Source organism: Crinia signifera, chromosome 1 (assembly GCF_055691185.1).
Source record: "Crinia signifera chromosome 1, ASM5569118v1, whole genome shotgun sequence".
NCBI classification, from domain to species: Eukaryota; Metazoa; Chordata; class Amphibia; order Anura; family Myobatrachidae; genus Crinia; species Crinia signifera.
The window spans coordinates 72,733,976-72,760,529 of NC_139217.1; the positions used below are offsets into that span (position 1 = coordinate 72,733,976).

At 43.3% G+C, this 26,554-nt stretch overlaps 1 protein-coding gene across 3 annotated transcripts in view; it reads right to left on the reverse strand.

The window, feature by feature from the left end:
- The window catches only part of LOC146042070 (uncharacterized), a 378,004-nt gene that overhangs the window by 325,663 nt on the left and 25,787 nt on the right, over nt 1-26,554 (reverse strand). For all 3 annotated transcript variants that reach the window (XM_083162079.1, XM_083162014.1, XM_083162143.1), the window contains exons 2-3: nt 17,535-17,702; nt 10,413-10,510 (exon numbers count right to left, since the gene is read on the reverse strand). In XM_083162079.1, the coding sequence (XP_083018205.1) occupies nt 10,413-10,510; nt 17,535-17,702 (266 nt within the window). The remainder of the gene's footprint in view (nt 1-10,412; nt 10,511-17,534; nt 17,703-26,554) is intronic.

Sequence of the window (26,554 nt, forward strand, 5' to 3'; positions counted from 1 at the left end):
GGGTTGGTTTTCAAAATTAATATAAACTAAGGAGGCACATGTTGTATTATGTTGCAGATTGCAATGGGTGCTACAGCAAACATGAGGAGTGACATGTATTAATATGTACACTTTGATTGCAGGTGGCACGACTTCAAAACGAACCTCAAAAAGAAATTGACCCAGCGGTGGGAACACAGCCACACCTCTGGGGCAGGCCCCATGCCTGGAAAGCTGAAGCTCACCCCCCTGGAAGAGATGGCCGAGTGCTGCATTGCAGTGGAGGAGGTCCGGGGGGTGTGCACCATGGACAGCGAGTCCCCAGCGGAAGTCATGGCTTCTTTGCTTGAAGGTAATTATTTGCCATCCCATAAGTACCTTGTTCTAATTTGCCATGGAATGTGTTGTAATTGTAATGTTCTCTTTCAACAGCATCCCCACCGCTTGGTCAAGAATCTCTTGAGGAGGTTGAGGAGTCTGTGCCACCTGGCCCCAGTAGCAGGCCCGTGCAGCAGCAGCCACTGACCGCGGCTGAATTGGCCACGTGGGGGCATGTGCTTGGAAATATTCAGCAGCAGGGAGAGTCGGCATCAGAGCGGGTGCGTAGGACCGAGGAGGTGTTGCAGGGTTTGGTCAGCAGCCAGCAGACTATCGCTGGGAGCCTGCAGGCTATTGCTGAGGCCCAGCAGGCCATGGCTGGCACCCAGCAGTCAATTGCTGCTAGCCTGCAGGTGCTGTCTGATCAAGCCCTGCGGCAAAATGACCTCCTCCTCCGCCATAATGATCTTATGGTGGAGCTACTTGCCAGCAATAGGTCCTAATGTCATCCGTTTCTGGTGCATTACCACCATCAGCACTCCCTGCTGCCAGAGGGGGAAGAAGATCCACCCCCTCCCCAGCATGTGCTCCACCTGGCCCACCATCTGACCGTGGCCGTGGCGGAAGAGCTGCTGCACGTGGCAAGGAGCCTGCCAGGGGCAAACGTGCCCGCAAATGAACTTGTGTCCACATTAATCTCCACCCTTATGTGTTCCCAAATCTTTCATTGAGCTGTGTGTGTCAGCTTCCTGTGTCCAATTCCGTGCCGAGGGTACCCACATTTGCCCTCGATTCGAATGTCATGTTTGGTTCCCCTGTTGGGCTCTTTCGGCTACCATTACTGTGTGCTGTACTTGAAGTGTTGGTGCTATACTTTTGTTGTGAAGCCACCTGATGTGTTCCTAATGATTCTGCTGTGGCTATGTATGTCTAGAATACATGGATTTAGTATATATTATTTAATTGTCTTCCTGCTATGCTACCTTTTATTTTGTTGCGATTTCTAATGTATTTTATAAGTTCCTTTAATAAATGTTTTTTTGTTTCCCCCAAATGTGTGGTTTAATTGATACATGTAGAAGTGACATGTGTATTTGTATTATTTATATTAAGTTGGGTTCATTATTTGCAGTGTAAAAGTGTGTGACAAGTGCAGCATGTAATGTTCCATTTAAGCTGCAATGGGTCCAATTGAAGCAGTGAGAAGCATGTAATTAACAAGTAATGAGTAAAGTAGGTGATTGTATTGTGTTCAGCTGACATTGGTTGAGGTGCGTCCGTCCTGATTAGGCGTTCCGATTGCCTAGCACATGACCGAGTGGTGTCTGCAAAGCAATACTTGCTTATGGACACCGCACATTTCTTCCCTTTTTGTTCGCGTGCATTCGGCGTGGTGTCCGAATGCACGCCCACCAAAATAAGTGCACTCCCCCGTGTCCGCCCATGTTTCCGCCCAGTTTAGCCCACTTTGAAAGTACGCCCCTGTGTCATTCCGAATGCCGCCCATAATACGCCCATATTTCCCGAGTGATTGCGGTGCACATTTCTGTACGGTATTAGTGAGAACGAGTATGGAGACCATGCGTGGCACATGCGCATAGCGTTCCCCACGCATGCGCAGACGGCTAAAAAACGCCATCCGAAAGTATACGGAAATGTACGCACCAACCAGAATAAGGCCCCAGGTGTGGAGTTGTTCCTTCGCAAACAGTTTCCCAGATCATCGATCTTTTCCCCAGAATATCAATGAAGGAAAATTACAACTTGGTGTTTTTTAAATTTCTAAGTGAAATTTCCCAAAACCGGCTTCGAGGTGCACACCACCGGGTCCAGAGGTATCTTGTTGCTGAATTTGGTGTCTCTGAGTGCCACGGTGTGTCCGCAATGCGACGGACACGCACACACACACACACACGCACACAGACTCTTCAACTTATTATATAGAAGATACGGTTATGTAGCTTTTGCAATTTTTTTGTAAACGGTCATTGATATCTCCAGATAGCCAGGTCCTTACAGCTAAGATTGTCTTATTGACAAGATCAGTGTGATTTGCATTTTAATACATTAGTGTGTTATTTAGCTAATATACCAATAATAGCCACCTGAGCCTTAGATTTATTGGCGCTTTGGGATCTTAAGAGCTTTCTCTCTATGCAAACATGTAGCTCACCTCAGATTGCAGCCTATTGATAGCACTTTCGCGATGTTGAACCGCAAATGGAACGCAGACGCCGGAGACGCAGACTCCCGGTTTCGGCATGTGCTTCCGGTAGAGGCGCTGTCAAAGTATTTCTTCATTACAGGACATCCCCTCTTCTCTCTATAGATACAAGTATGCCACTGGCTAGGTGATCTTTGTGCTTCCAGATTTATTCATATGTACACGTTGTAGTGTTTTAACAAAAATAAATATACAAATAGCAGTGCTAAGTATGTATGAAAAATATTCTAAAAGCCAATTAAACTGGTTTTACAATTTATAGACAATTTATTAAGCATACTATGACCAGAAAAGTAAAACAGTATAAGTAAAATTACTTGGGGGATAGAAAGGTAAAATCAATGCTGAGGTGCTAGTGCCCTAGACTTAAAACCCACCCAGTTCCTGGTACATATAAAATAGTAGATTGGGCATCTGTCCGTTCCTATGTAACCCTTGGAGTCACTCCCAAGATGTAAATAAAGGGGTGTTGTTACCGTCCACCATAAGGCACAGTCCCGCGCTGTTCTTTTCCTCCTGGGCAGGTGTATTAGCTGGTCCAAATGGATGTCCAGTCCATCATGGAGGATAGCTGGCGGTGACGGCTTGATGGAAATAGCTCCTGTGCAAGTAATCTTGAAACCAGGCAATGTAGGAGCACACAGCAGATAGTTCCTCAGGAAAGGCTGAATGGCTGAAGCAACGCTTGAGAAACAGTGATACACCTAGCAGCAGACACCTAGGAAGACTAAAATGATCTGCACAGGCATGCTAGTGAGCTGAACCTAAATAGCCTATTTAGGTTCAGCTCACTAGCATGCCTGTGCAGATAGGGGGCCAAATGTAATAGGGTGAGAGTTTCAGAAAGTGAGAGATTTTGGGAGAGTTTTCCCATGTTTTTTAAAGCAGCAATCAATTACACTGCAAAACCAGGTTAAATTTGCCATGTAATTGATTGCTGCTTTAAAAAACATGGGAAAACTCTCCCAAAATCTCACACTTTCTGAAACTCTCACCCTATTACATTTGGCCCGAGGTGTCTGCTGCTAGGTGTATCACTGTTTCTCAAGCGGTGCTTCAGCCATTTACATCTTGGTAGTGACTCAAATGGTTACATGGGAACAGACAGATCCCCAATCTACTATTTTTGATGTACCAGGAACTGTGTGGGTTTTAAGTCTAGTGCACTAGCAACTTAGCATTGATTTTACCTTTCTAGCCCCCAAGTAATTTTACTTATACTGTTTTACTTTTCTGGTCATAATATGCTTAATAAATTGTATTTAAATTGTAAAACCAGCTCAATTGGCTTTTATAATATTTTTCATACATACTTAGCACTGCTATATGTGTATTTCTTTTTGTTTTTACCCCAGTCTTAGGGATTGACAATCCCTGTACAGCAGCAGCTCAGTGAAGCCAACTCAGTCAAGCGCCACCATCACCCCCCAGGGGGTGCTGTTTTTTCTTCCACGTTGTAGTGTTTGATTACAAATAGTGCATTTGATGGCACTGATAAGAGATATGCGTTCCACTATACACGAAGTATGTGTTCCATGGCTCAGGTGTATGTACTTAGGTCAATCTACGGCTAATTTGGACATGTATATCTGCAGGATCAAGGTAGTGAGCCAGTACACTGCTGGCCTTCAGGCTGGATGGATGTCTTGCTGTCTTATCTTGATAAAGGCCTGTAAGAGGCCGAAACATCGATGACAATGGTTTAATCTTTTTTGCCTGTTAAAATTTCAGTCTTTTCTGCAAAAGTGGTGAGTGCCCTCTATAGTATTGACTTGCTGGACATTTATATTTCTGGATTTCCTGGACTTTCTTCCTGGAATTTCTTCCTGGAATTTCTTCATATGAGCACACATGTTAATAATTATCACACACACATAAACATATATATACTGCTCAAAAAAATAAAAGGAAACACTAACATAACACATCCTAGATCTGAATTAATAAAATATTCTTATTAAAGACTTTGTTCTTTACATAGTTGAATGGGATTCAGTATTAAATCCCGGCGGTTGGGATCCCGGCATTCAAAATCCCGACCGCCGAAATCCCGACAAGGGGGGGACGTGGATCGCCCCCCCTTGCGGGCTTGCTGCACTCGCCACCCAGCGGGCCCGGTGCCTCGCTGCGCTCGGCACACTAATTTATTCTCCCTCCGGGGGTGTCGTGGACTTCGGCGGTCGGGATTTCGAACGCCGGGATCCTGACCCCCGGGATTTACACTGCATCCCATTGAATGTGCTGACAACAAAATCACACAAAAATTATCAATGGAAATCAAATTTATTAACCCATGGAGGACTGGATTTTGAGTCATACTCAAAATTAAAGTGGAAAAACACACTACAGGCTGATCAAACTTTGATGTAATGTTCTTAAAACAAGTCAAAAAGAGGCTCAGTAGTGTGTGTGGCCTCCATGTACCTGTATGATCTCCCTACAATGCTTGGGCATGCTCCTGATGAGGTGGCAGATGGTCTCCTGAGGGATCTCCTCCCAGACCTGGACTAAAGCATCCACCAACTCCTGGACAGTCTTTGGTGCAATGTAGCGTAACAACTCTCTTTGAAATTAAAGAATTTATTTCTATCCCCCGTGAACCGGTCAGGAAGGTTAACCTTTGGTTCTTTAACCTGGGCGGCCATAGCAGGAACCGCCTTCCTGACCTCCTCCTGGGATTCTACCCTTAATGTCAGGTCTTGCAACCGCTGGGTAAGGAGATGGATCTGGTCTGCAAGTACCTGAGCTGGATTCCCCGCATTGGGATCCATGATAAAATAGAAAAAGGGTGACCCTGAAACTCCTTTTTCTATTACAGAAAAACTTTATAGGCCGGTTATAATGTTAGGAGAGTATCACTGGCCCTGCTCCCTAACTCTGTTGCCCCGGGCCAGAGTCCACAAATACGTGCAGTGCTAGTCTTCACCTGTACCCGTCCCAGCTGTAAGGGCGAATTAGGTCCGCCCAGACTCCGTTACAGGCAGGTCTTATGATGGGACAACGTATTTGTGGGGGCTGACTGGGAGCAAAAGGATAACTAACTAACCCCGGGAAGAGCAGGCCAAGGATCCCTCCAGAGGCAGGGAACCTCTGATGCCCCACAGGGAGTAACAATACTCAGTAGATGGAATGACAAAAATATACGCACTGGTACCAGAGTAGAATAATACACAGTGGGGCGCAACAATGCACAATGGTGATAAATAATAAAAATATAAAGAGCACAAAGGATAATGCAGCGAAAGCCCTTACTTAGCTGCTGACAGGCTGGAGTATGCTGCGACCACCTGAAGGAAACAGGATCAGGCAAGGCTGACAGGCGAAGATACCCAGGAACCAGGAACACTATCAAACAGGCGAGGCTGATTGAAGCTATAACCGGCGTCTGTTCCCAGCAGACGCCGGCTATTTATTCAAAACTGGCGCCTGCCGGCTGTGACGTCAGCCGCTGACGCTGGGAGCTGGCGGGCGGATGTTCGGGGACGTTGCCGAGCAAGAGGCCTGAGAGAGAGGCTTTGAAACGTCGGCAACCCCCGGCCTAGAATGGTACACAGTACCTAGCAATAGTTGGAGCAGTTACACTCTCTCCAGCTGTAAACGCTCCAACTTTTGCTAGGTACTGTGTACCATTCTACACTGTGAACTGCGGCAATTCTGAGACGCTGATTTTGGTACGTGACCTTATCCTTTCTATGTTTTTATGGAAATAAAATCATTTTTTAAGTGGTAATGCACCATTGGAGCACCCACTCTCTTTTATGATAGAAGTAATTGACCCATTGGATCCGGGAAAACCTTGGGAGTGGACAACACACAACAGTGGGGTGCCCAACAAAGGGTAGAGTTACCCAAAATATAGTCTGTTCCCAAACCACGCAATCCGGGATGTGGGGCACTCGCCAATACAACACTAGTCCACAGGTGTGTTGTAAAACAAGTAATGTTCATTTATTTCCAACAAAAGTGAAATGGGTCATCTTATATACAGTGTGTTAGGATCCAGGGAGTTACTCGCCCCGCTGAATACCGTCCAAGACTGGATGGTGCAGCGCTGACCTGGCAGTTAGGAGCTGATTGGCTGGCTGTTTTATCACTTTTAAAGCTTAGTATGGGAGATTTGTTTTAAGCAAAAAAAAAAAGTTATATATATATATATATATATATATATATATATATATATATATATATATATATATAACGGAATCTGCTGCGCTATATAAAGCCCCTTGGTTATTGACAAGATTAGGCAATTTATGAATGAAGGTATTAAAAAGGGCTGTATTATGGCAATATTCTATTATAAAATTCATAAACGGTTAGTCAAACCACCAGGGCGACCTATAGTCGCAGGGATTAATTCTGCATCATCTTGCTTGTCAGAATTCATTGACTTACAGATACAGAAATATGTCTGCAAGCTTGAGTCCTATACTAAGGACTCCACACAAATCCTTATGTCATTACTTAGGCCCTTATTCTGGTTGGTGCGGTAATATCCGCGTGCGTTCGTGCCGCCGATGTTTTGTGTCTGCGCATGTGCAGAGGCGTCTCTGCGCATGTGCGAGCGGAATGCACGGCCAAATTCCGCATGAAATGTGTACACAACGAACAGGGGGTGGAGAGGGGCGTGAAGGGCTGTTTGGGCTCATTACCATATGCATACGCCCCGCGTTTCATGGGCGTTCCCATGAAAACGCTGGGCGTACGTATGGTAATGCAGCCGTGACGCACGTGTAAAGGGCGGACATATGACATTGCCGGATGTCAGCTGCCCGCGCAGATCCCTGCATTTGCACGGAGAAATGCCCGTGTGGTCTGAGGTTGCGGGAGCTGGCGGACCACTCGTCCTGCATTCGATGTTCTGCGACCATCGAATGATGGGGGAGGTTCCAAGAGATGGAGGAGGTGTATCTGTAAGAAATTCACTCGTGCTCCGTGCGGGCGGTGGCTTACCGCATTCGGACAGAGTGAGCGATCCGTACGAAAGGCGGGGTTTAGGACCGACCAGAATAAGGCCCTTAATCATGAATGGAAAGACTCGTATAGGTGGTGTACCATTGACGTAGAAGCGTTGTATACCTCCATACCTCCCGATGGAGGCTTACGCGCTATAAAATATTTTTTGGATAAGGATACTACCATCAATGAAACATTTAGAGAATTCATTATAGAAAGTATTGAGATAGTTATGACTAATAACGTTTTTGTATTTCAGGGTGAATTTTTCGCCCAGTTATGTGGGGTTGCAATGGGTACGCCCTATGCTCCCAGCCTCGCTAATCTGTATTTAGGACAATGGGAGGAGTGCAATCATGAAATCACCCAGTCATATAGAAGTAATATCGTCGATTATCATCGATATATATATTATCATCATTTGGGACGGTGATGAAATCATCTTCGATGAATTTGTGGAAAGCATTAATGTAAATGAATATAATTTACGTTTCACTTCAAAAACTGACAAAAATAAAATTGAGTTTTTAGATTTGTTGTTAGATACAACTAAGAGGATCAGTGAGAATAAAACTATCGAAAACCAGCACTTTTATCAAACAAGTTGATAGTAATAGTTATGTGCACTATAATAGTTGTCACCATAAAAAAATGGATCAATAATATCCCATATTCACAATTTGTTATGGTGCGTAGGAATTGTGCTAATGTCGCTATGTTTGAGGAACAAGCGGATGTTTATAGCAAGAGGTTTTTGGAGAAAGATTATCCTTGCAAATTAGTAGAAAGTTGTAAAGAGAGCTCTCAAGCGTGATAGAACGGAGTTGCTGAAATACAAAAAGAAATCTGAGAGTCAGAGGAATATGGTACTGTTTGTCACGAAATTTAATAGTGAGAGTCATAAAATCAGACAGATCCTAATGCGCCATTGGGACATTTTATTACCAGATCCTTTACTTAAACCACTATTACCCGCAAGACCGCAAGTCATTTTTTAAAAAGGCTGCATCATTAAAAACTGCTTTAGCTCCCAGTATGTTGAGGGATGTACAGGAGAAAGGCGATGGGTGGCTTAAAGCCATCAATGGCTTTTTTCCTTGCAATAAATGCAAAGTCTGCCAATATGCTGATAGAGAGAGATCTGTTTTTTGGAATGCCAATCATACAAAGTCTTGGCATATAAAAAGCCGTATGACTTCTCTTACCACTCATGTCATTTATATGCTGACGTGCAGATGTGGTAAATGTTATATCGGCAAAACAAAGAGAGCTTTGAAATTGCACATTCTTGAGCGCACTAGAAGTATAAAAAATAAAGTTTTAGCACATAGGGTGCCTAGACACTTTGCTACATGTTGCTCATCTAACCTTCATTGTTTCTCATTAAAAGCACTTGAACACATCACCCTAGATGAAAGGAGTGGTGATATTTTAGTGAAACTCAGTAAAAGAGAGACATCTTGGATTTATACAGTAAATACTCAGTCTCCTGTTGGCCTCAATGAGAACGTGGATATTGTACCCTTTCTTCACTAAATATGTGTAAGGTGAGTGCTCTCTCACTGGTCCTGAGTCGTTGCTGAGGTCAAACTCCTTCTCCGTACCTAGAGTGTGGGAGCCTTGTCCGTATACATGGTGTCGAACAGTGTCCGCGTCCTCATGATGTCACAAGATTGATTGATGTTGTTTGGCTTTTATTTTTTAAAATTTGGTCCCATTATATACATCTGATAGAAATTATCTTTAATACTAAATGTTTGATATTGTATTCATACTTTTTCTCTCTCTTTTTCTCTCCTAATTTTAGGACTCTATTCTATTGAGTAGATTATGTATTTTTTATTATGTATTTTTATGTATTGTTGTATGTGGAATTGACTAATTAGTAATTGTTCCGCTTGTATTCTGATTGTTTATTAAATATAAATATTTCTTATTCATTGTATTTTAAATATATGTAATTTCGGCCTGTGTTGTATATTTTTCCACGTGCCTGAATCTGTTAAAGTATACATTCTGTACCTCCATCTTTTATTTGTCAATCAGACAATTACTGTGGTTCATATGAATGAAAGCTGTGTATCATTTGGGCAAATGAGCTGGCTATATATATACCCCGTCATAATTACCTGTCGACACGCCTCCTGACGAAGTCTTGACCGACGAAACGTGTTGGGGCGTGGTCTTCTGACGCACGGGATTGTGTTCGCTGTCCGGTCTCTCACCTGTGAACGCACGGATGCCGCTGCTACTCTGTTACATCTGCCGAAGTCGCTATCTAGCCCATAGAGGGCAGTGTGCCAGTGTGCGAACGGTGAACCTCATGCTGATTGTTACTTACTTAAATGTGAGATATTACACCTTTTAGTAAATTTTTGATAAATTTACTCACATGTGCGCTCCTTCTTCTGTTTCTTTTACATGCACCTCTTGGTATTGGGGCTGAGACAAGCCTCCCCTGAAGTGAGCTGCACTGCATAATTTGGGACGGACATTCTGTGCGCGGGTTTGAAATTTATATATATATATATATATATATATATATATATATATATATACATATACACACATACATACATACATACACACACAAATTATTTAAATAATGGGTGAGTATTACAGGAGGGTGGATGTACATCGCTCAGATCACTTATTAAAAACACGGGCATTTTCAGTTTCTTGCTAAGCGATCTGACTAGATATATACTATATGATCTAGACCGCCAATAGCACCGCGTATCGCCATGGGACATACACACTGTGCGATTTGTGATTAATTACTAAGTGATTTTGCTAAAGATTAAGCATAAATCTCCTCATGTGTATGCCCCATTAGGCTTCGTAAACAGACCCCGAAGTCTGCGCAAGAGTCAAGCATAACATTTATTCATGGATTTTTATAGAAGTGATACACATTAGTAATAATACTACACACCTGTGGTAATTTTAAATTCTTGTTGTTTTCTTCATATTCCTTTTCATTATCTGCTGTCATAAGCATCAGTAGGTTAAGGATGCAACTTTTTCCTTTTCCTAAAAAGACAGAATAAACAGTGTAACAATATGCGGCAGTGTTGATTTTTAAAAGTTCTGCGAGTGACAGAAAAACTAATTCAGGTGGCATGTTATTTGCAATAAGGCCTCTTATGGGGTGTGGATCATATGGTCGAACTAAAGATGGTTGACAGTCATTAGGTCGACATACTACTAGGTCAACATGGGGCAAGGTCAACAGGTCATTTGGTCGACACAAGCATTAGGTTGACATGGTCTAGGTCGACAGTCAAAGGGTCACTGTTTTTTTACACGAATGTCAACATGGACACAGGATAAAGTGTACCGCTGCATTCGCCATGCTTTGGGCACGGTGCTACGCTCGGCACACTATTTTATTCTCCCACCACGCCCTAGTGAATGGTAGGGCATGAAATAACACCTGTCGGCACATGTCGGCTCAAAAAACTGTGATAAACCCCAAGTCAACCTTTTGACTGTTGACCTAGACCATGTCGACCTAATGCTTGTGTCGACTTGTCGAATGTCGACCTAGACCCCTGTCAACCTTGTGGTGTCGACCTAATGACTGTCGACCATCTTTAGGTCGACCATATCCCCTCTTCGGTTTGCCTGTTAGTATTTCAGTATGCAAGATCGGCTAATGCATACTACTGTGGCTACTTCTACCAATTGGGGATGTAACCATGTCCTCAGTTGGTGTTTTTCACACAAAAAGTCAGTCTACGCTATCCTTGAACCTTGTGGACACTCATCTGTAATTGTTTAGTTGATGCTTTTCTGCATCAAGGGCAGGGTAGTAATTAGAACTTTGTAGGCCCCATAGCAAAATCTTGAAAAGCCCCCCTCCATTGTCATTACAATACCCATTGAGAGAGAGAGAGAGAGAGAGAGAGAGAGAGAGAGAGAGAGAGAGAGAGAGAGAGAGAGAGAGAGAGAGAGAGAGAGAGAGAGAGAGAGAAGGGATTCTGGGAGGGGTACAAGAGAAAGGGTTTAATGGAAAAAGAGGCAATGCGAGAGAAGGTGTCAGGGAGAAAGAGCATAAAGATGAGCATCAGGAAGAGAGAGGGAGGAGCAAGTGACACAAAATAGGAGTGAAGTGAGTGCAAGTGAGAGAGGGTGTCAGGGAGTTAGGGGAAAAACAGATTGGAACAAGAGGGAGAGAAAGGGTGTCAGGCAGAATGACATAGGGCCAGATGCACTAAACTTCAAAAGTGATAAAATGGAGAGTGATAATGTCAAACAGGAGCTGATTGGCTGGCTGTTTATAACTCTCCATTGTATCACTTTTGAAGCTTAGTGCATCTGGCCCATAGTGTGCCAGGGAGAGAGACACTTTGTCGGGCAGAGAGTAATAGTGTGTCAGATAGTAAAAGAGATAGTGTCGAGGAGAGATAGAGACAGCGCTATGGAAATTGGAAAAAGACTGTCAGAGGGCGGGATGTATTAAAATATATCGCCGCTCCATCGATGTTAGCGCATATGCATTAACATATGCACCTAGCATCGCAAAACAGTGAAGGAGGCCCCCCGCAAACCACATCCAAGGTCTCCATCACATCCCCAACGCCTCCTCCTCCCCCATGCAGCCGGAAGGGCATTCAGCTGTGACATGCTGCTAGGGGGCGGAGGAGTTTGATGGAGGACGGGACTGGACTAGTGGGGTCGGCATCTGCGGCGGGCGGCGTTAGAAGCCAATAGGCTTCTAAAGGGTATCTCCACCCAAAGGTAGCGATACCCTGCCCGGTGTAGACAGGGCGGCCGGGTCTTAGTACATTTGAAAATGCGGCACAACCCCTGAAAACTGGGGTTTTACCACATTTTTCCCTTAGAACATCCCGCCAAGAGAGAGACAGAGAAAGGGAGGCAGTATTAATGAGAGCAATAGTGTCAATGATAGAGGGAGAGATAGATGGGAATGAGTAAAAACCGAAATGCTGGACAGGCTCCAGTCATCCAACTCTACCATTCTGGAGCATGTAGCGTCTGGTCCAGAGGGTGCCTGTCCAGGGGATGGGGGGGGGGGGGCTTGGGTGTTGCCTGTGATAGCTGTCATCTGAGAGATTGGGACGGACGGCTGGACTGGGGTTCAGCCACTCTGGAGGAGCAGCGTTTACTTGATCGCTAGGCCTAGTGTGGCCAATCCCGGGATCGGGATCGGCGGGATCCCGGGATTTGGCCTAAAAAAGTCCGGGATTTCAATCCCGGGATTGGAGAATCCAATCCCGGGATTTCGGGATTAGACTGCGCATGCGCAGTCTAATGCCGGGCAGAGTCTGAGCACTCGCTCAGACGCTGCCCGGCTGTTCCCGTAACCTGACCCGGCGTGCGGCCTGCGTAGCGTGACAGTAGAGGTCACGCTGCGCAGGCCACACGTCACCAGTGACCGCCTACCCGCCTCTTCTCTGCCGCCCGCCAGCCTGACTCCGCCCGCCTGCCCGCCTCCGCCCGCCTCTTCTCCGCCGCCCGCCTGCCTCCTCCCGCCTGCTGTCTTCTATGGAGGTGCACTTGCCGGGAGGCAACGTGCACCTCCAAACCCACTCCCGGCCGCCCGCCCGCGCCCTAATGTAAGTAGAAGTGCGGGTCGGCCGGGGTGGGTCCTATGCTAAAAATGTTTTTTTTTGGTGGGGATGCCAATCCCGGGATCCCGGGATTGAGCATTTTTCAATCCCGGATCCCGGGATTGAAAAAAATCCCCCGGGATTGGCATCCCTAGCTAGGCCCCAAAGATTTGCAGCCCAATAATCAGGTCCTATATCATTTGAAGAAAAACAGGGGGTTTGAGCAGCGCTGAATATAAAAAATATAATAAGCTGTTAAATGATGATAAAAATAAATGAGAAGATTGGTTAGATCTAGTACAATGATTTATTCGTTCTAAAAAAGGGAAATAAACATGTAGCCAGAATACATGGATAATTTTAAAAGCGATTTAAAATGTTCGTGTCTCACCAAACCAAACCATGGAATAAGTATGACCAGGCGAGTCCCACAAATCCGAACGGAACTGTAATGGTGTCCCCAATATGACAGTAGGGAGGAAGGACCAGATGTACTGTCCAGGAGCGGCCCAAGGTGGCACGAATCACTGACTCCCTCCGCTAGATGGAATGTAGTGGGATGGTGTCCTCAACCTCTACCTTACTTCAAGATATTTGTAATCCAAATTGGACGGGGATCCAGATGGTGGACGGGCGGGTCTGCACTCACAGGGTCTTTAGTTGTTGTAGGTGGTTTTGGAATTGGTGGAGATGAAATCCTAACCGGTTTCGCTGCTCCAGGCAGCTTTGTCAAAGGATATCTGGCTTGAGAAATTTCTGGCTTTTTATTTCCTGTAACATGGGTCATGTGACCAACTCAATTAGATCAACCAATCTATACTTTAAATAAAATCATTGCTAGGGTAGGAGGCAAATAATTTTACTTTAATTTATCGTCTAATAAGCTAATTAGATGATAAATTAAAGTAAAACTATTTGCCTCCTACCCTAGCGTTGATTTTATTTAAAGTATAGATTGGTTGATCTAATTGAGTTGGTCACATGACCCATGTTACAGGAAATAAAAAGCCAGAAATTTCTCAAGCCAGATATCCTTTGACAAAGCTGCCTGGAGCAGCGAAACCGGTTAGGATTTCATCTCCACCAATTCCAAAACCACCTACAACAACTAAAGACCCTGTGAGTGCAGACCCGCCCGTCCACCATCTGGATCCCCGTCCAATTTGAATTACAAATATCTTGAAGTAAGGTAGAGGTTGAGGACACCATCCCACTACATTCCATCTAGCAGAGGGAGTCGGTGATTCGTGCCACCTTGGGCCGCTCCTGGACAGTACATCTGGTCCTTCCTCCCTACTGTCATATTGGGGACACCATTACAGTTCCGTTCGGATTTGTGGGACTCGCCTGGTCATATTCATTCCATGGTTTGGTTTGGTGAGACACAAACATTTTAAATCGCTTTTAAAATTATCCATGTATTCTGGCTACATGTTTATTTCCCTTTTTTAGAATGAATAAATCATTGTACTAGATCTAACCAATCTTATCATTTATTTTTATCATCATTTAACAGCTTATTATATTTTTTATATTCAGCGCTGCTCAAACCCCCTGTTTTTCTTTCTTTGTATATCCAGTACAGGACTAACTACCCTGTCACTGAGCAGCAGCTGGGAATTACAACTCAAGTTAGGCGCACCTGAACCCAGAATCACCTAGTGTGATTTGGGTCACCCCTGTTCCTATATCATTTGAACTCACTTTACCATTACAAATATGTGTAAAGTGATACTAAAATAGGGCAATAAAAGGTGTTACAAAAGAAAAATAAGTATTGGGACCACCCTTTTGAAGGGGTTGGTCCCGGGGGTGCTTATTAGGAGTGGTAGCTCTAGCAGCTGCTAATAAAGACAGGATAGTCAGTCCTGTATAGTGAAAAAGGGAATACGGTCATTGGATCACAATCATGCTGGTGACCTAGTGATCCATACCCATGAAGAAGTACAAAAAGAGAAAAGTAAGCAGCACTGGAAATTAGGGGTAAAAAAAAATATTTTTTAAATCTCAATGAGAAATGGATGGTCTAGAACAAATTTAATAAAACAACTTAATATACATGACTTATGCAAAATTAAAAATGTCACCCACAATCATAAAATTCAATAGCATTCTGGAGAGTCCGTTCCTAGATATACCCCAATGTAACAGGTAAGTATGGATGGATAGTTACCATCCCTGTATAGATGTGCATACAGATAGCAATCCCCTCAAGAGTCCAGGTTGTCCGTGGCGTAACTATAGAGGGTGCAGTGGATGCAATTGCTATGGGGCCCGGGCCTTGAGGGGGCCCCAGCAGGCTATCCCCTGCACCCCCTTGATCTTTTTTTTTTTTTTACCAGTCTTTATTTTTTATTGAAATATTGCAGCGCAGGCAGTGGTCGCCGCACTGCCGTTTTCTACCTAATTCAATGGCAGTGAGCCCAGGGCCAGGTAGCCCTGGGCTCACTGCCTGGCGCCGCATAGGGAGCAGTGGAGCTCACCGCCGGGATGAAGTAAAGGACGACGCTGCACGGGGGGAATTAATGGACATTGCCGCCTGGGGAAGAGAAGTACAGGACAGCGCCGCCCGTGGAGCAGTGGAGACGGTGCCGCCCGGGGTGCAGTAAAGGCCACGCCGCCCGGAGAGCAGTAAAGCCCGGGGCAGCAGAAGCAGACAAGCCTCACGCAGGGCAGCAGGAGACTGCGGTGCTGGGAATCTATACAGTCCAGAAAAGAAGAGCAGGGGAGCAGAACAGCCAGAGCAGGGGAGCTCAGCACTAGTGAAAGGAGCTGGTGAGTGCATTTGGAGACCTGCCAATGCCAGGGGGAAGCCAGTCAACTGTCAGAAACTACGCGGCAATGTCCATGAAAGTACTGACTATCTCAGAATATATACTGTACATTCATTGTATTTTATTTTATATTGCATTAATAGTGATACCTAACCTTTTTCAACAAATAATTCTGCCTCCTAATCTGCAATAAGCATATTATTATATGTGGGTAAATAGAATTGGATGGTCTAATTAAAACTGTGTGGTCATGTGACCGTATTATGTAGGGTATATATATATCCTGACATGGATATGGCCAATATCTACCTTTTGATAAAGCTACCAGGCATTTCAAAATGCATCATTGATTGCTGCCACACCCACCTGCTTGCTCACCTCTTGGATTAAAGTCCGAACCAACCCCACAGGAAGCCCACCTTGTGCCTTTTTCCATCTGATCTTGCCATAACACCGCTCCATAAGCCATCACTCCTTGCTTGGAGTATAAAGAACAGTGCAAACACCACTTACCAATCATCTCCAGTGGACTGTCGGTGACTACTACCCTTATTGGACTGACCACCTGGACACTTGAGGGGATTGCTATCTGTATGCACATCTATACAGGGACAATAACTATACATCCATACTTACCTGTTACATAGGGGCATTGGTAGGAATGGACTCTCCAGGATGCTATTGAATTTTACTATTGTGAGTGACATTTTTAATTTTGCATGTCATGTATATTAAATTGCTTTATTAAATTTATCCAATTTTCATTTAGATTTTTTTAAAATAAATATTTTTACCACAAATTTTCAGCGCTGCTTACTTTTCTCTTTTTGTACAATAGTAGGTGTTGTCTGGTATGCGATTCCCACTTCACTTCACATTCCCCAGGGAACAATTTAGTCTAATTCACTGGACTCCTGATTTTTTTTTATTTACATGTTGCCAGCAACTACCAATCTGCTCACATCTGCTGTGTTATGCCATTATTAAATAGCCCTAATGAAGCAATCCTCTGAAAACAGTTTTCAGAGTAGTGACAGAATTGTGCAAAAGGACATCCACTGCTCTCTTTAGCCGCCCGCCCATCTGCCACTTGGAAACTTCTGCGGCTCCCACATGCAATCTGCTCCCAAAACCAACTGATCTGACGTGCAGCACGTCAGATCAGAGGACCAATCCTCCAGTTTTCAGGGGCCGGGAGATTGTGTGATTGTATGATTGTGCACACAATCTGCATACAATCCATTTTACAATCCATTGAGATTGTATGATTGGGTGCAATATCTTTCTGATGTATGGCCACCTAAGAGTTTAGAGCAAACTGTGCGAGTAGGCTCCCTGTAGTGCCTTGGAGCATTTGCAGGGGTGCCTCAGGTTGGGGGTCCAGAATCAATTCAAGTTATTTATGGCCAATGAAATAGGCAAAATCAGTGCTTGTGGCTTCCTATTAAGAATATGTGGGTAAACAGAAGTGACCCATATTTCTCACCACATAAGTGGACCTAAGGAAAATATTTAAATCACAACTTATTTAATATCTTTCCTGAAACTAGTAACCAACTCTTGGCCTAGGGGTGCCGTGAAAAATATTCTGATACTTTAGGGTGCAGTGATTCAAAAAGTTTGGGAACCACTGGTTTAGTGACTCTAGTGACTTTAGTGTGGTTATGAGGAAAGGCTAGCCAGGTTATGAGGTAAAGAGACACCTACCATTCTGGGACAACACAGCAAACTTTGTGTAGTTCTTTTTCAGTTCTTCCAACTCTGATTTCATGTTACCAGCTGCAATTAACAGATCAGCCCGTTCTTGAGATTCTTCAGATATTTTATCCAGTTCTTTTGAGCACAGCTTCAGTTTATACATTTCAAAGTCAAATTCTGTGGTATAGAGAGGAAGATAAACTGGGTAAGCATAGAACACTGGAAAACACAACTTTAGTGAGGAAGATGTAGGATATTTTGGGGATGTTTAATGGCCTTAGTTTTTGTCCATCAGGTCTGCTTAGCAATATATGACAGATTGTGAAGAATATGGTACCAATCGCACAGGAAAAGGTATGTAGAGGATACCCTTCGTACGAAGTATGTGTAATGTAACATATAGGCAGATAATAATGGGGGTGTGCTACCACTAGACCGCTATATATATATATATACTGTATATATATATATATATATATATATATATATATATATATTCTGTAATTCCGCACTCCCAGCCAACAATGTAACAAGTCGCGGTGCTCCTTTAAGGTGACACAATGTGTCCCAATGTATAACAGGGTTGGATATTCCAATAAGGGCACTCACCAATAAATCATGAAAAGTTTATTCAGGGTACATTACCAATCAGGCATAGTAGTCAGTCTACGTTTCGGCCACCAGGTGGCCTTTCTCAAGACAGGTCAGCTTAGACATCCACACAGTACAAGAGTCAGGATACTGACTCTTGCACTGTGTGGATGTCTAAGCTGACCTGTCTTGAGAAAGGCCACCTGGTGGCCGAAACGTAGACTGACTACTATGCCTGATTGGTAATGTACCCTGAATAAACTTTTCATGATTTATTGGTGAGTGCCCTTATTGGAATATCCAACCCTGTTATATATATATATATATCACACACACACACACACACAGGGAGAAAATACATTTAATTTGCACCAGGAAATATTCAAATGTAATTTTAATTCAATTCGATTAAGACTGCAAAATATAAAAACACAAAAGATAGGTGAAAAAGAAACAGTTTCGGATGTAAACTCAGTACAGTGCACCTTTATTTTAAATTTATGAACACATACAGTGTACAGTGCAGCGATAGCTCACCACACGTGATTTTACATCACAAACTGTTTTATATTTCTGTTCCACATGGGAATGTGTGATTTTTAAGGCAAGGTGCATTTTTTTTTTTTTTGTGACAAGAACGTGCAGTTTTTTTGCATAATGTAAAAAAAAATGCAGTGGGGTTCCACCTCCTGAGCATAACCAGCCCCAGGCTCATTGAGCCTGTCCTGATACCAAAAATACAGGGGAAAAATTTGAATAGGGCTCCCCAGTATTTCTAAAAACAGAACCAGGCTCTTGGACTGGTTCTGGTTCCAAAAAAATACAGGGGACAAAAGAAGTACGGATCCCCGTATTTTTTTTTTTTTTATATATATTCTTTATTTTGGTTTTAAATGCAAGAGAAACATTACATTCAGTTGTGAATATGGTACGTTAGACAGGTTAATTTTAACAATAATATGAAAAATGTGAACCGTTGCTAGTCAATAAATTGATGTCTAATTAGCATGAGGAAACAGAGTAAAATAAAAATTTCTATCACTGCTATTCGGTCAAGTCTGTTCATTTTCTCTGCTATCTTCATCTACTGTAGAATGTGTCTGGGGGGGGGGGGGGACAATACAAGGGGATGCAGAAGGGAGGGGGGGACATGTGTTCAGAATCAATCCAATCAGATTGGGCGATACTATTGGTTCTATTGATTCCAATGTTCCTGATCCCTCAATCAGGATATGTATAAAAGCAAGGCTGCATATTAAAGTGCGTCAGCCGGGACCTGGCCCTTGTACAATGCCGTTGACTTAAACTCAAGCCAGGGTAGCCACGTGGCTACATAATCAGATTGTTTGTCTAGAGTTGAGTAGTAAATGTCTTCCATGGCGCAGTAAAAATCTATTCTTTGAAACCATTCCCATGTCGTGGGGGGGTCTGTGGACCTCCAGTGGACTGGAATCACTGCCCTTGCTGCATTATTTAAATGTTTTAGTAGTGATCGTTTGTATTTAGCTAAGGGTATTTTGGTGTGGGGATCTCCGTATTTTTTAAACCTTCACCGGGCTCCAACAGTCAAATCATAAATCAAATCAAAAAGCTTTATTGTCATTAAACAAAACAAAAATGAGTTATTAAATTAAATTCCAAAAATGTACCACACTGAGAATACTAAAAAGGACTATGGGCCAGATGTATCAAGCTTCAAAAAGTGAAAAAGTGTAGAGTGATAAACAGCCAGCCAATCAGCTCCTACCTGACATTTTTCAAACACAGCCTGTAACATAGAAGGTAGGAGCTGATTGGCTGGCTGTTTATCACTCTCCATTTTATCACTTTTGAAGCTTGATACATCTGGCCCTATATCTGATACAAGACAGGACATTGATTGCTATTCAACATACGAATTGATGACAGAAAAAAAACTATCATGCAGTCGGTTGGTATGAGACATTAATTTTGAAAACCTCTTGTTTGATGGCAAGTTTACATAAAAGTCTACAATGTGGGTGACCAGGGTCACACATAATATTGTGGCCCTTATAATTTTGCTTGCAGACCTAACAAGATGTTCCAACCTCCCTCTCTCCTCTGCAGTGCAATTCCCAAACCATACTATTATACCATATGTGAGCCAGCAAGAGGCTTTGTTGTGCTCGCCATGCTGTCTTAGTCCAGCCAGTCGGGATCCCGACGTCGGGCTAATGACTGTCGGGATTCCGACTGTCAGAACCCTATACCACACCCGTAAAAATTTACCCACACCTGCCGCTCTCAATCTTCTTAACCCCTTCCTGACAGAGCCAGTTTTTGCGTTCCTGACAGAGCCCTTTTTTTCAAATCTGACATGTATCACTTAAGTGGGGATAACTTTTTTTTGCTTTTACTTATCCCAGTGATTTTGAGATTGTTTTTTCGTGACACATTGTACTTCAAATTAGTGGTAAATTTGGGTCGATACAGTCTGTGTTTTTTTGTGAAAAATACCAAAATGTCGGAAAAAAATGGAAAATTTAGCAATTTGCAAAATGTTAAATTTTCTGCTTGTGAGACAAATAATCATACCACTCAAAATAGTTAATAACTAACATAGACCATATGTCTACTTTATGTTTCCATCATTATTTCAACTTCCTTTTCATTTTTTTGGACACTAGGAGGCTTACAATATGAATAGCAAATTCTCAAATTTTCAAGAAAATTTCAAACACTGATTTTTTTAGGGACCAGTTCAGTTCTGATGTGACTTTGAGGGACTTGTATGTGAGACACCCCCATAAATGATGCCATTTCAAAAACTGCACCCCTCACAGTATTCAAAACAGCATTTTGGAAGTTTGTTAACCCTTTAGGTGTTTCACAGGAATTAAAACAAAGTGTAGGTGAAATTTCAAAATTTCATTTTTTTTGCAGATTTGCAATTTTAATACATTTTTCTAAGGAACACAGTACATTTTACTAGAGAAATGTGACTAAAAATTGATTCCCCCAATTCTTTTGTTTTCATAAATATCCTATATGTGGCCCTAGTGTGCACGTTGACCAAACCACAGGCTTCATAATAGAAGGAGCACCTACTTGATTTTGGAGCCTCCTTTTTATGAGATTATTTTTTAGGCACCATGTAGGTTTCTAGGCACCATAAGATGCTAAAATTTAGGACCCCCCACACAAGTGACCCCATTTTGCAAACTACACCGCTCAGGGAATTCATCTAGGGGTATAGTGTACATTTCAAACCCCCAGGGGTTTCACCAATTGTGGTACAACTGGGCAGTGAAAATGAAAAATTACATTTTTTTACACAAAAATGCAGTTCTGGCTCAAAATTTTTCATTTTCATAAGGTAAGAAGGAGAAAAAGCACCCCAAAATCTGTGCCCCAATTTCTCCCGAGTATGGCAATGCCTCATATGTGACCAAAAAATACCAGTTGGGTGCATGGCAGGACTCAGAAGGGAAGGAGTGATTTTTGGTGGTGGAATGTTGGTGGGTGCTATGTCGCATTAGCAAGACCCCCAAAGCACCAATACAGTGGAACCCCCCCACAAGTGACCCCATTTTGCAAACTACACCCCTCAGGGAATTCATCTAGGGGTATAGTGTACATTTCAAACCCCCAGGGGTTTCACCAATTTTGATACAACTGGGCAGTGAAAATGAAAAATTACATTTTTTTACACAAAAATGCAGTTCTGGATCAAAATTTTTCATTTTCAGAAGGTATGAAGGAGAAAAAGCACCCCAAAATCTGTGCCCCAATTTCTCCCGAGTACGGCAATGCCTCACATGTGACAAAAAAATACCATTTGGGTGCATGGCAGGACTCAGAAGGGAAGGAGTGATTTTTGGATTTTGCAGCTCAGATTCTGGTGGAATTTTGGTGGGTGCTATGTCGCATTAGCAAGACCCCCCAAGCACCAATACAGTGGAACCCCCCCACAAGTGACCCCATTTTGCAAACTACACCCCTCAGGGAATTCATCTAGGGGTATAGTGTACATTTCAAACCCCCAGGGGTTTCACCAATTTTGATACAACTGGGCTGTGCAAATGAAAAATTACATTTTTTACACAAAAATGCAGTTCTGGCTCAAAATTTTTCATTTTCACAAGGAATGAAGGAGACACAGCACCCCAAAATCTGTGCCCCAATTTCTCCCGAGTACGGCAATGCCTCACATGTGACCAAAAAATACCATTTGGGTGCATGGCAGGACTCAGAAGGGAAGGAGTGATTTTTGGATTTTGCAGCTCAGATTCTGGTGGAATGTTGGTGGGTGCTATGTTGCATTAGCAAGACCCCCCAAGCACCAATACAGTGGAACCCCCCCACAAGTGACCCCATTTTGCAAACTACACCCCTCAGGGAATTCATCTAGGGGTATAGTGTACATTTCAAACCCCCAGGGGTTTCACCAATTGTGGTACAACTGGGCAGTGAAAATGAAAAATTACATTTTTTTACACAAAAATGCAGTTCTGGCTCAAAATTTTTCATTTTCATAAGGTATGAAGGAGAAAAAGCACCCCAAAATCTGTGTCCCAATTTCTCCCGAGTATGGCAATGCCTCATATGTGACCAAAAAATACCAGTTGGGTGCATGGCAGGACTCAGAAGGGAAGGAGTGATTTTTGGTGGTGGAATGTTGGTGGGTGCTATGTCGCATTAGCAAGACCCCCAAAGCACCAATACAGTGGAACCCCCCCACAAGTGACCCCATTTTGCAAACTACACCCCTCAGGGAATTCATCTAGGGGTATAGTGTACATTTCAAACCCCCAGGGGTTTCACCAATTTTGATACAACTGGGCAGCGAAAATGAAAAATTACATTTTTTTACACAAAAATGCAGTTCTGGCTCAAAATTTTTCATTTTCAGAAGGTATGAAGGAGAAAAAGCACCCCAAAATCTGTGCCCCAATTTCTCCCGAGTACGGCAATGCCTCACATGTGACCAAAAAATACCATTTGGGTGCATGGCAGGACTCAGAAGGGAAGGAGTGATTTTTGGATTTTGCAGCTCAGATTCTGGTGGAATTTTGGTGGGTGCTATGTCGCATTAGCAAGACCCCCCAAGCACCAATACAGTGGAACCCCCCCACAAGTGACCCCATTTTGCAAACTACACCCCTCAGGGAATTCATCTAGGGGTATAGTGTACATTTCAAACCCCCAGGGGTTTCACCAATTTTGATACAACTGGGCAGTGAAAATGAAAAATTACATTTTTTTACACAAAAATGCAGTTCTGGATCAAAATTTTTCATTTTCAGAAGGTATGAAGGAGAAAAAGCACCCCAAAATCTGTGCCCCAATTTCTCCCGAGTACGGCAATGCCTCACATGTGACCAAAAAATACCATTTGGGTGCATGGCAGGACTCAGAAGGGAAGGAGTGATTTTTGGATTTTGCAGCTCAGATTCTGGTGGAATTTTGGTGGGTGCTATGTCGCATTAGCAAGACCCCCAAAGCACCAATACAGTGGAACCCCCCCACAAGTGACCCCATTTTGCAAACTACACCCCTCAGGGAATTCATCTAGGGGTATAGTGTACATTTCAAACCCCCAGGGGTTTCACAAATTTTGATACAACTGGGCAGTGAAAATGAAAAATTACATTTTTTTACACAAAAATGCAGTTCTGGATCAAAATTTTTCATTTTCAGAAGGTATGAAGGAGAAAAAGCACCCCAAAATCTGTGCCCCAATTTCTCCCGAGTACGGCAATGCCTCACATGTGACCAAAAAATACCATTTGGGTGCATGGCAGGACTCAGAAGGGAAGGAGTGATTTTTGGATTTTGCAGCTCAGATTCTGGTGGAATTTTGGTGGGTGCTATGTCGCATTAGCAAGACCCCCCAAGCACCAATACAGTGGAACCCCCCCACAAGTGACCCCATTTTGCAAACTACACCCCTCAGGGAATTCATCTAGGGGTATAGTGTACATTTCAAACCCCCAGGGGTTTCACCAATTGTGGTACAACTGGGCAGTGAAAATGAAAAATTACATTTTTTTACACAAAAATGCAGTTCTGGCTCAAAATTTTTCATTTTCATAAGGTATGAAGGAGAAAAAGCACCCCAAAATCTGTGTCCCAATTTCTCCCGAGTATGGCAATGCCTCATATGTGACCAAAAAATACCAGTTGGGTGCATGGCAGGACTCAGAAGGGAAGGAGTGATTTTTGGTGGTGGAATGTTGGTGGGTGCTATGTCGCATTAGCAAGACCCCCAAAGCACCAATACAGTGGAACCCCCCCACAAGTGACCCCATTTTGCAAACTACACCCCTCAGGGAATTCATCTAGGGGTATAGTGTACATTTTAAACCCCCAGGGGTTTCACCAATTTTGATACAACTGGGCAGCGAAAATGAAAAATTAAATTTTTTTACACAAAAATGCAGTTCTGGCTCAAAATTTTTCATTTTCAGAAGGTATGAAGGAGAAAAAGCACCCCAAAATCTGTGCCCCAATTTCTCCCGAGTACGGCAATGCCTCACATGTGACCAAAAAATACCATTTGGGTGCATGGCAGGACTCAGAAGGGAAGGAGTGATTTTTGGATTTTGCAGCTCAGATTCTGGTGGAATTTTGGTGGGTGCTATGTCGCATTAGCAAGACCCCCCAAGCACCAATACAGTGGAACCCCCCCACAAGTGACCCCATTTTGCAAACTACACCCCTCAGGGAATTCATCTAGGGGTATAGTGTACATTTCAAACCCCCAGGGGTTTCACCAATTTTGATACAACTGGGCAGTGAAAATGAAAAATTACATTTTTTTACACAAAAATGCAGTTCTGGATCAAAATTTTTCATTTTCAGAAGGTATGAAGGAGAAAAAGCACCCCAAAATCTGTGCCCCAATTTCTCCCGAGTACGGCAATGCCTCACATGTGACCAAAAAATACCATTTGGGTGCATGGCAGGACTCAGAAGGGAAGGAGTGATTTTTGGATTTTGCAGCTCAGATTCTGGTGGAATTTTGGTGGGTGCTATGTCGCATTAGCAAGACCCCCCAAGCACCAATACAGTGGAACCCCCCCACAAGTGACCCCATTTTGCAAACTACACCCCTCAGGGAATTCATCTAGGGGTATAGTGTACATTTCAAACCCCCAGGGGTTTCACCAATTTTGATACAACTGGGCAGTGAAAATGAAAAATTACATTTTTTTACACAAAAATGCAGTTCTGGATCAAAATTTTTCATTTTCAGAAGGTATGAAGGAGAAAAAGCACCCCAAAATCTGTGCCCCAATTTCTCCCGAGTACGGCAATGCCTCACATGTGACCAAAAAATACCATTTGGGTGCATGGCAGGACTCAGAAGGGAAGGAGTGATTTTTGGATTTTGCAGCTCAGATTCTGGTGGAATTTTGGTGGGTGCTATGTCGCATTAGCAAGACCCCCCAAGCACCAATACAGTGGAACCCCCCCACAAGTGACCCCATTTTGCAAACTACACCCCTCAGGGAATTCATCTAGGGGTATAGTGTACATTTCAAACCCCCAGGGGTTTCACCAATTTTGATACAACTGGGCAGTGAAAATGAAAAATTACATTTTTTTACACAAAAATGCAGTTCTGGATCAAAATTTTTCATTTTCAGAAGGTATGAAGGAGAAAAAGCACCCCAAAATCTGTGCCCCAATTTCTCCCGAGTACGGCAATGCCTCACATGTGACCAAAAAATACCATTTGGGTGCATGGCAGGACTCAGAAGGGAAGGAGTGATTTTTGGATTTTGCAGCTCAGATTCTGGTGGAATTTTGGTGGGTGCTATGTCGCATTAGCAAGACCCCCCAAGCACCAATACAGTGGAACCCCCCCACAAGTGACCCCATTTTGCAAACTACACCCCTCAGGGAATTCATCTAGGGGTATAGTGTACATTTCAAACCCCCAGGGGTTTCACCAATTTTGATACAACTGGGCTGTGCAAATGAAAAATTACATTTTTTACACAAAAATGCAGTTCTGGCTCAAAATTTTTCATTTTCACAAGGAATGAAGGAGACAAAGCACCCCAAAATCTGTGCCCCAATTTCTCCCGAGTACGGCAATGCCTCACATGTGACCAAAAAATACCATTTGGGTGCATGGCAGGACTCAGAAGGGAAGGAGTGATTTTTGGATTTTGCAGCTCAGATTCTGGTGGAATGTTGGTGGGTGCTATGTTGCATTAGCAAGACCCCCCAAGCACCAATACAGTGGAACCCCCCCACAAGTGACCCCATTTTGCAAACTACACCCCTCAGGGAATTCATCTAGGGGTATAGTGTACATTTCAAACCCCCAGGGGTTTCACCAATTGTGGTACAACTGGGCAGTGAAAATGAAAAATTACATTTTTTTACACAAAAATGCAGTTCTGGCTCAAAATTTTTCATTTTCATAAGGTATGAAGGAGAAAAAGCACCCCAAAATCTGTGTC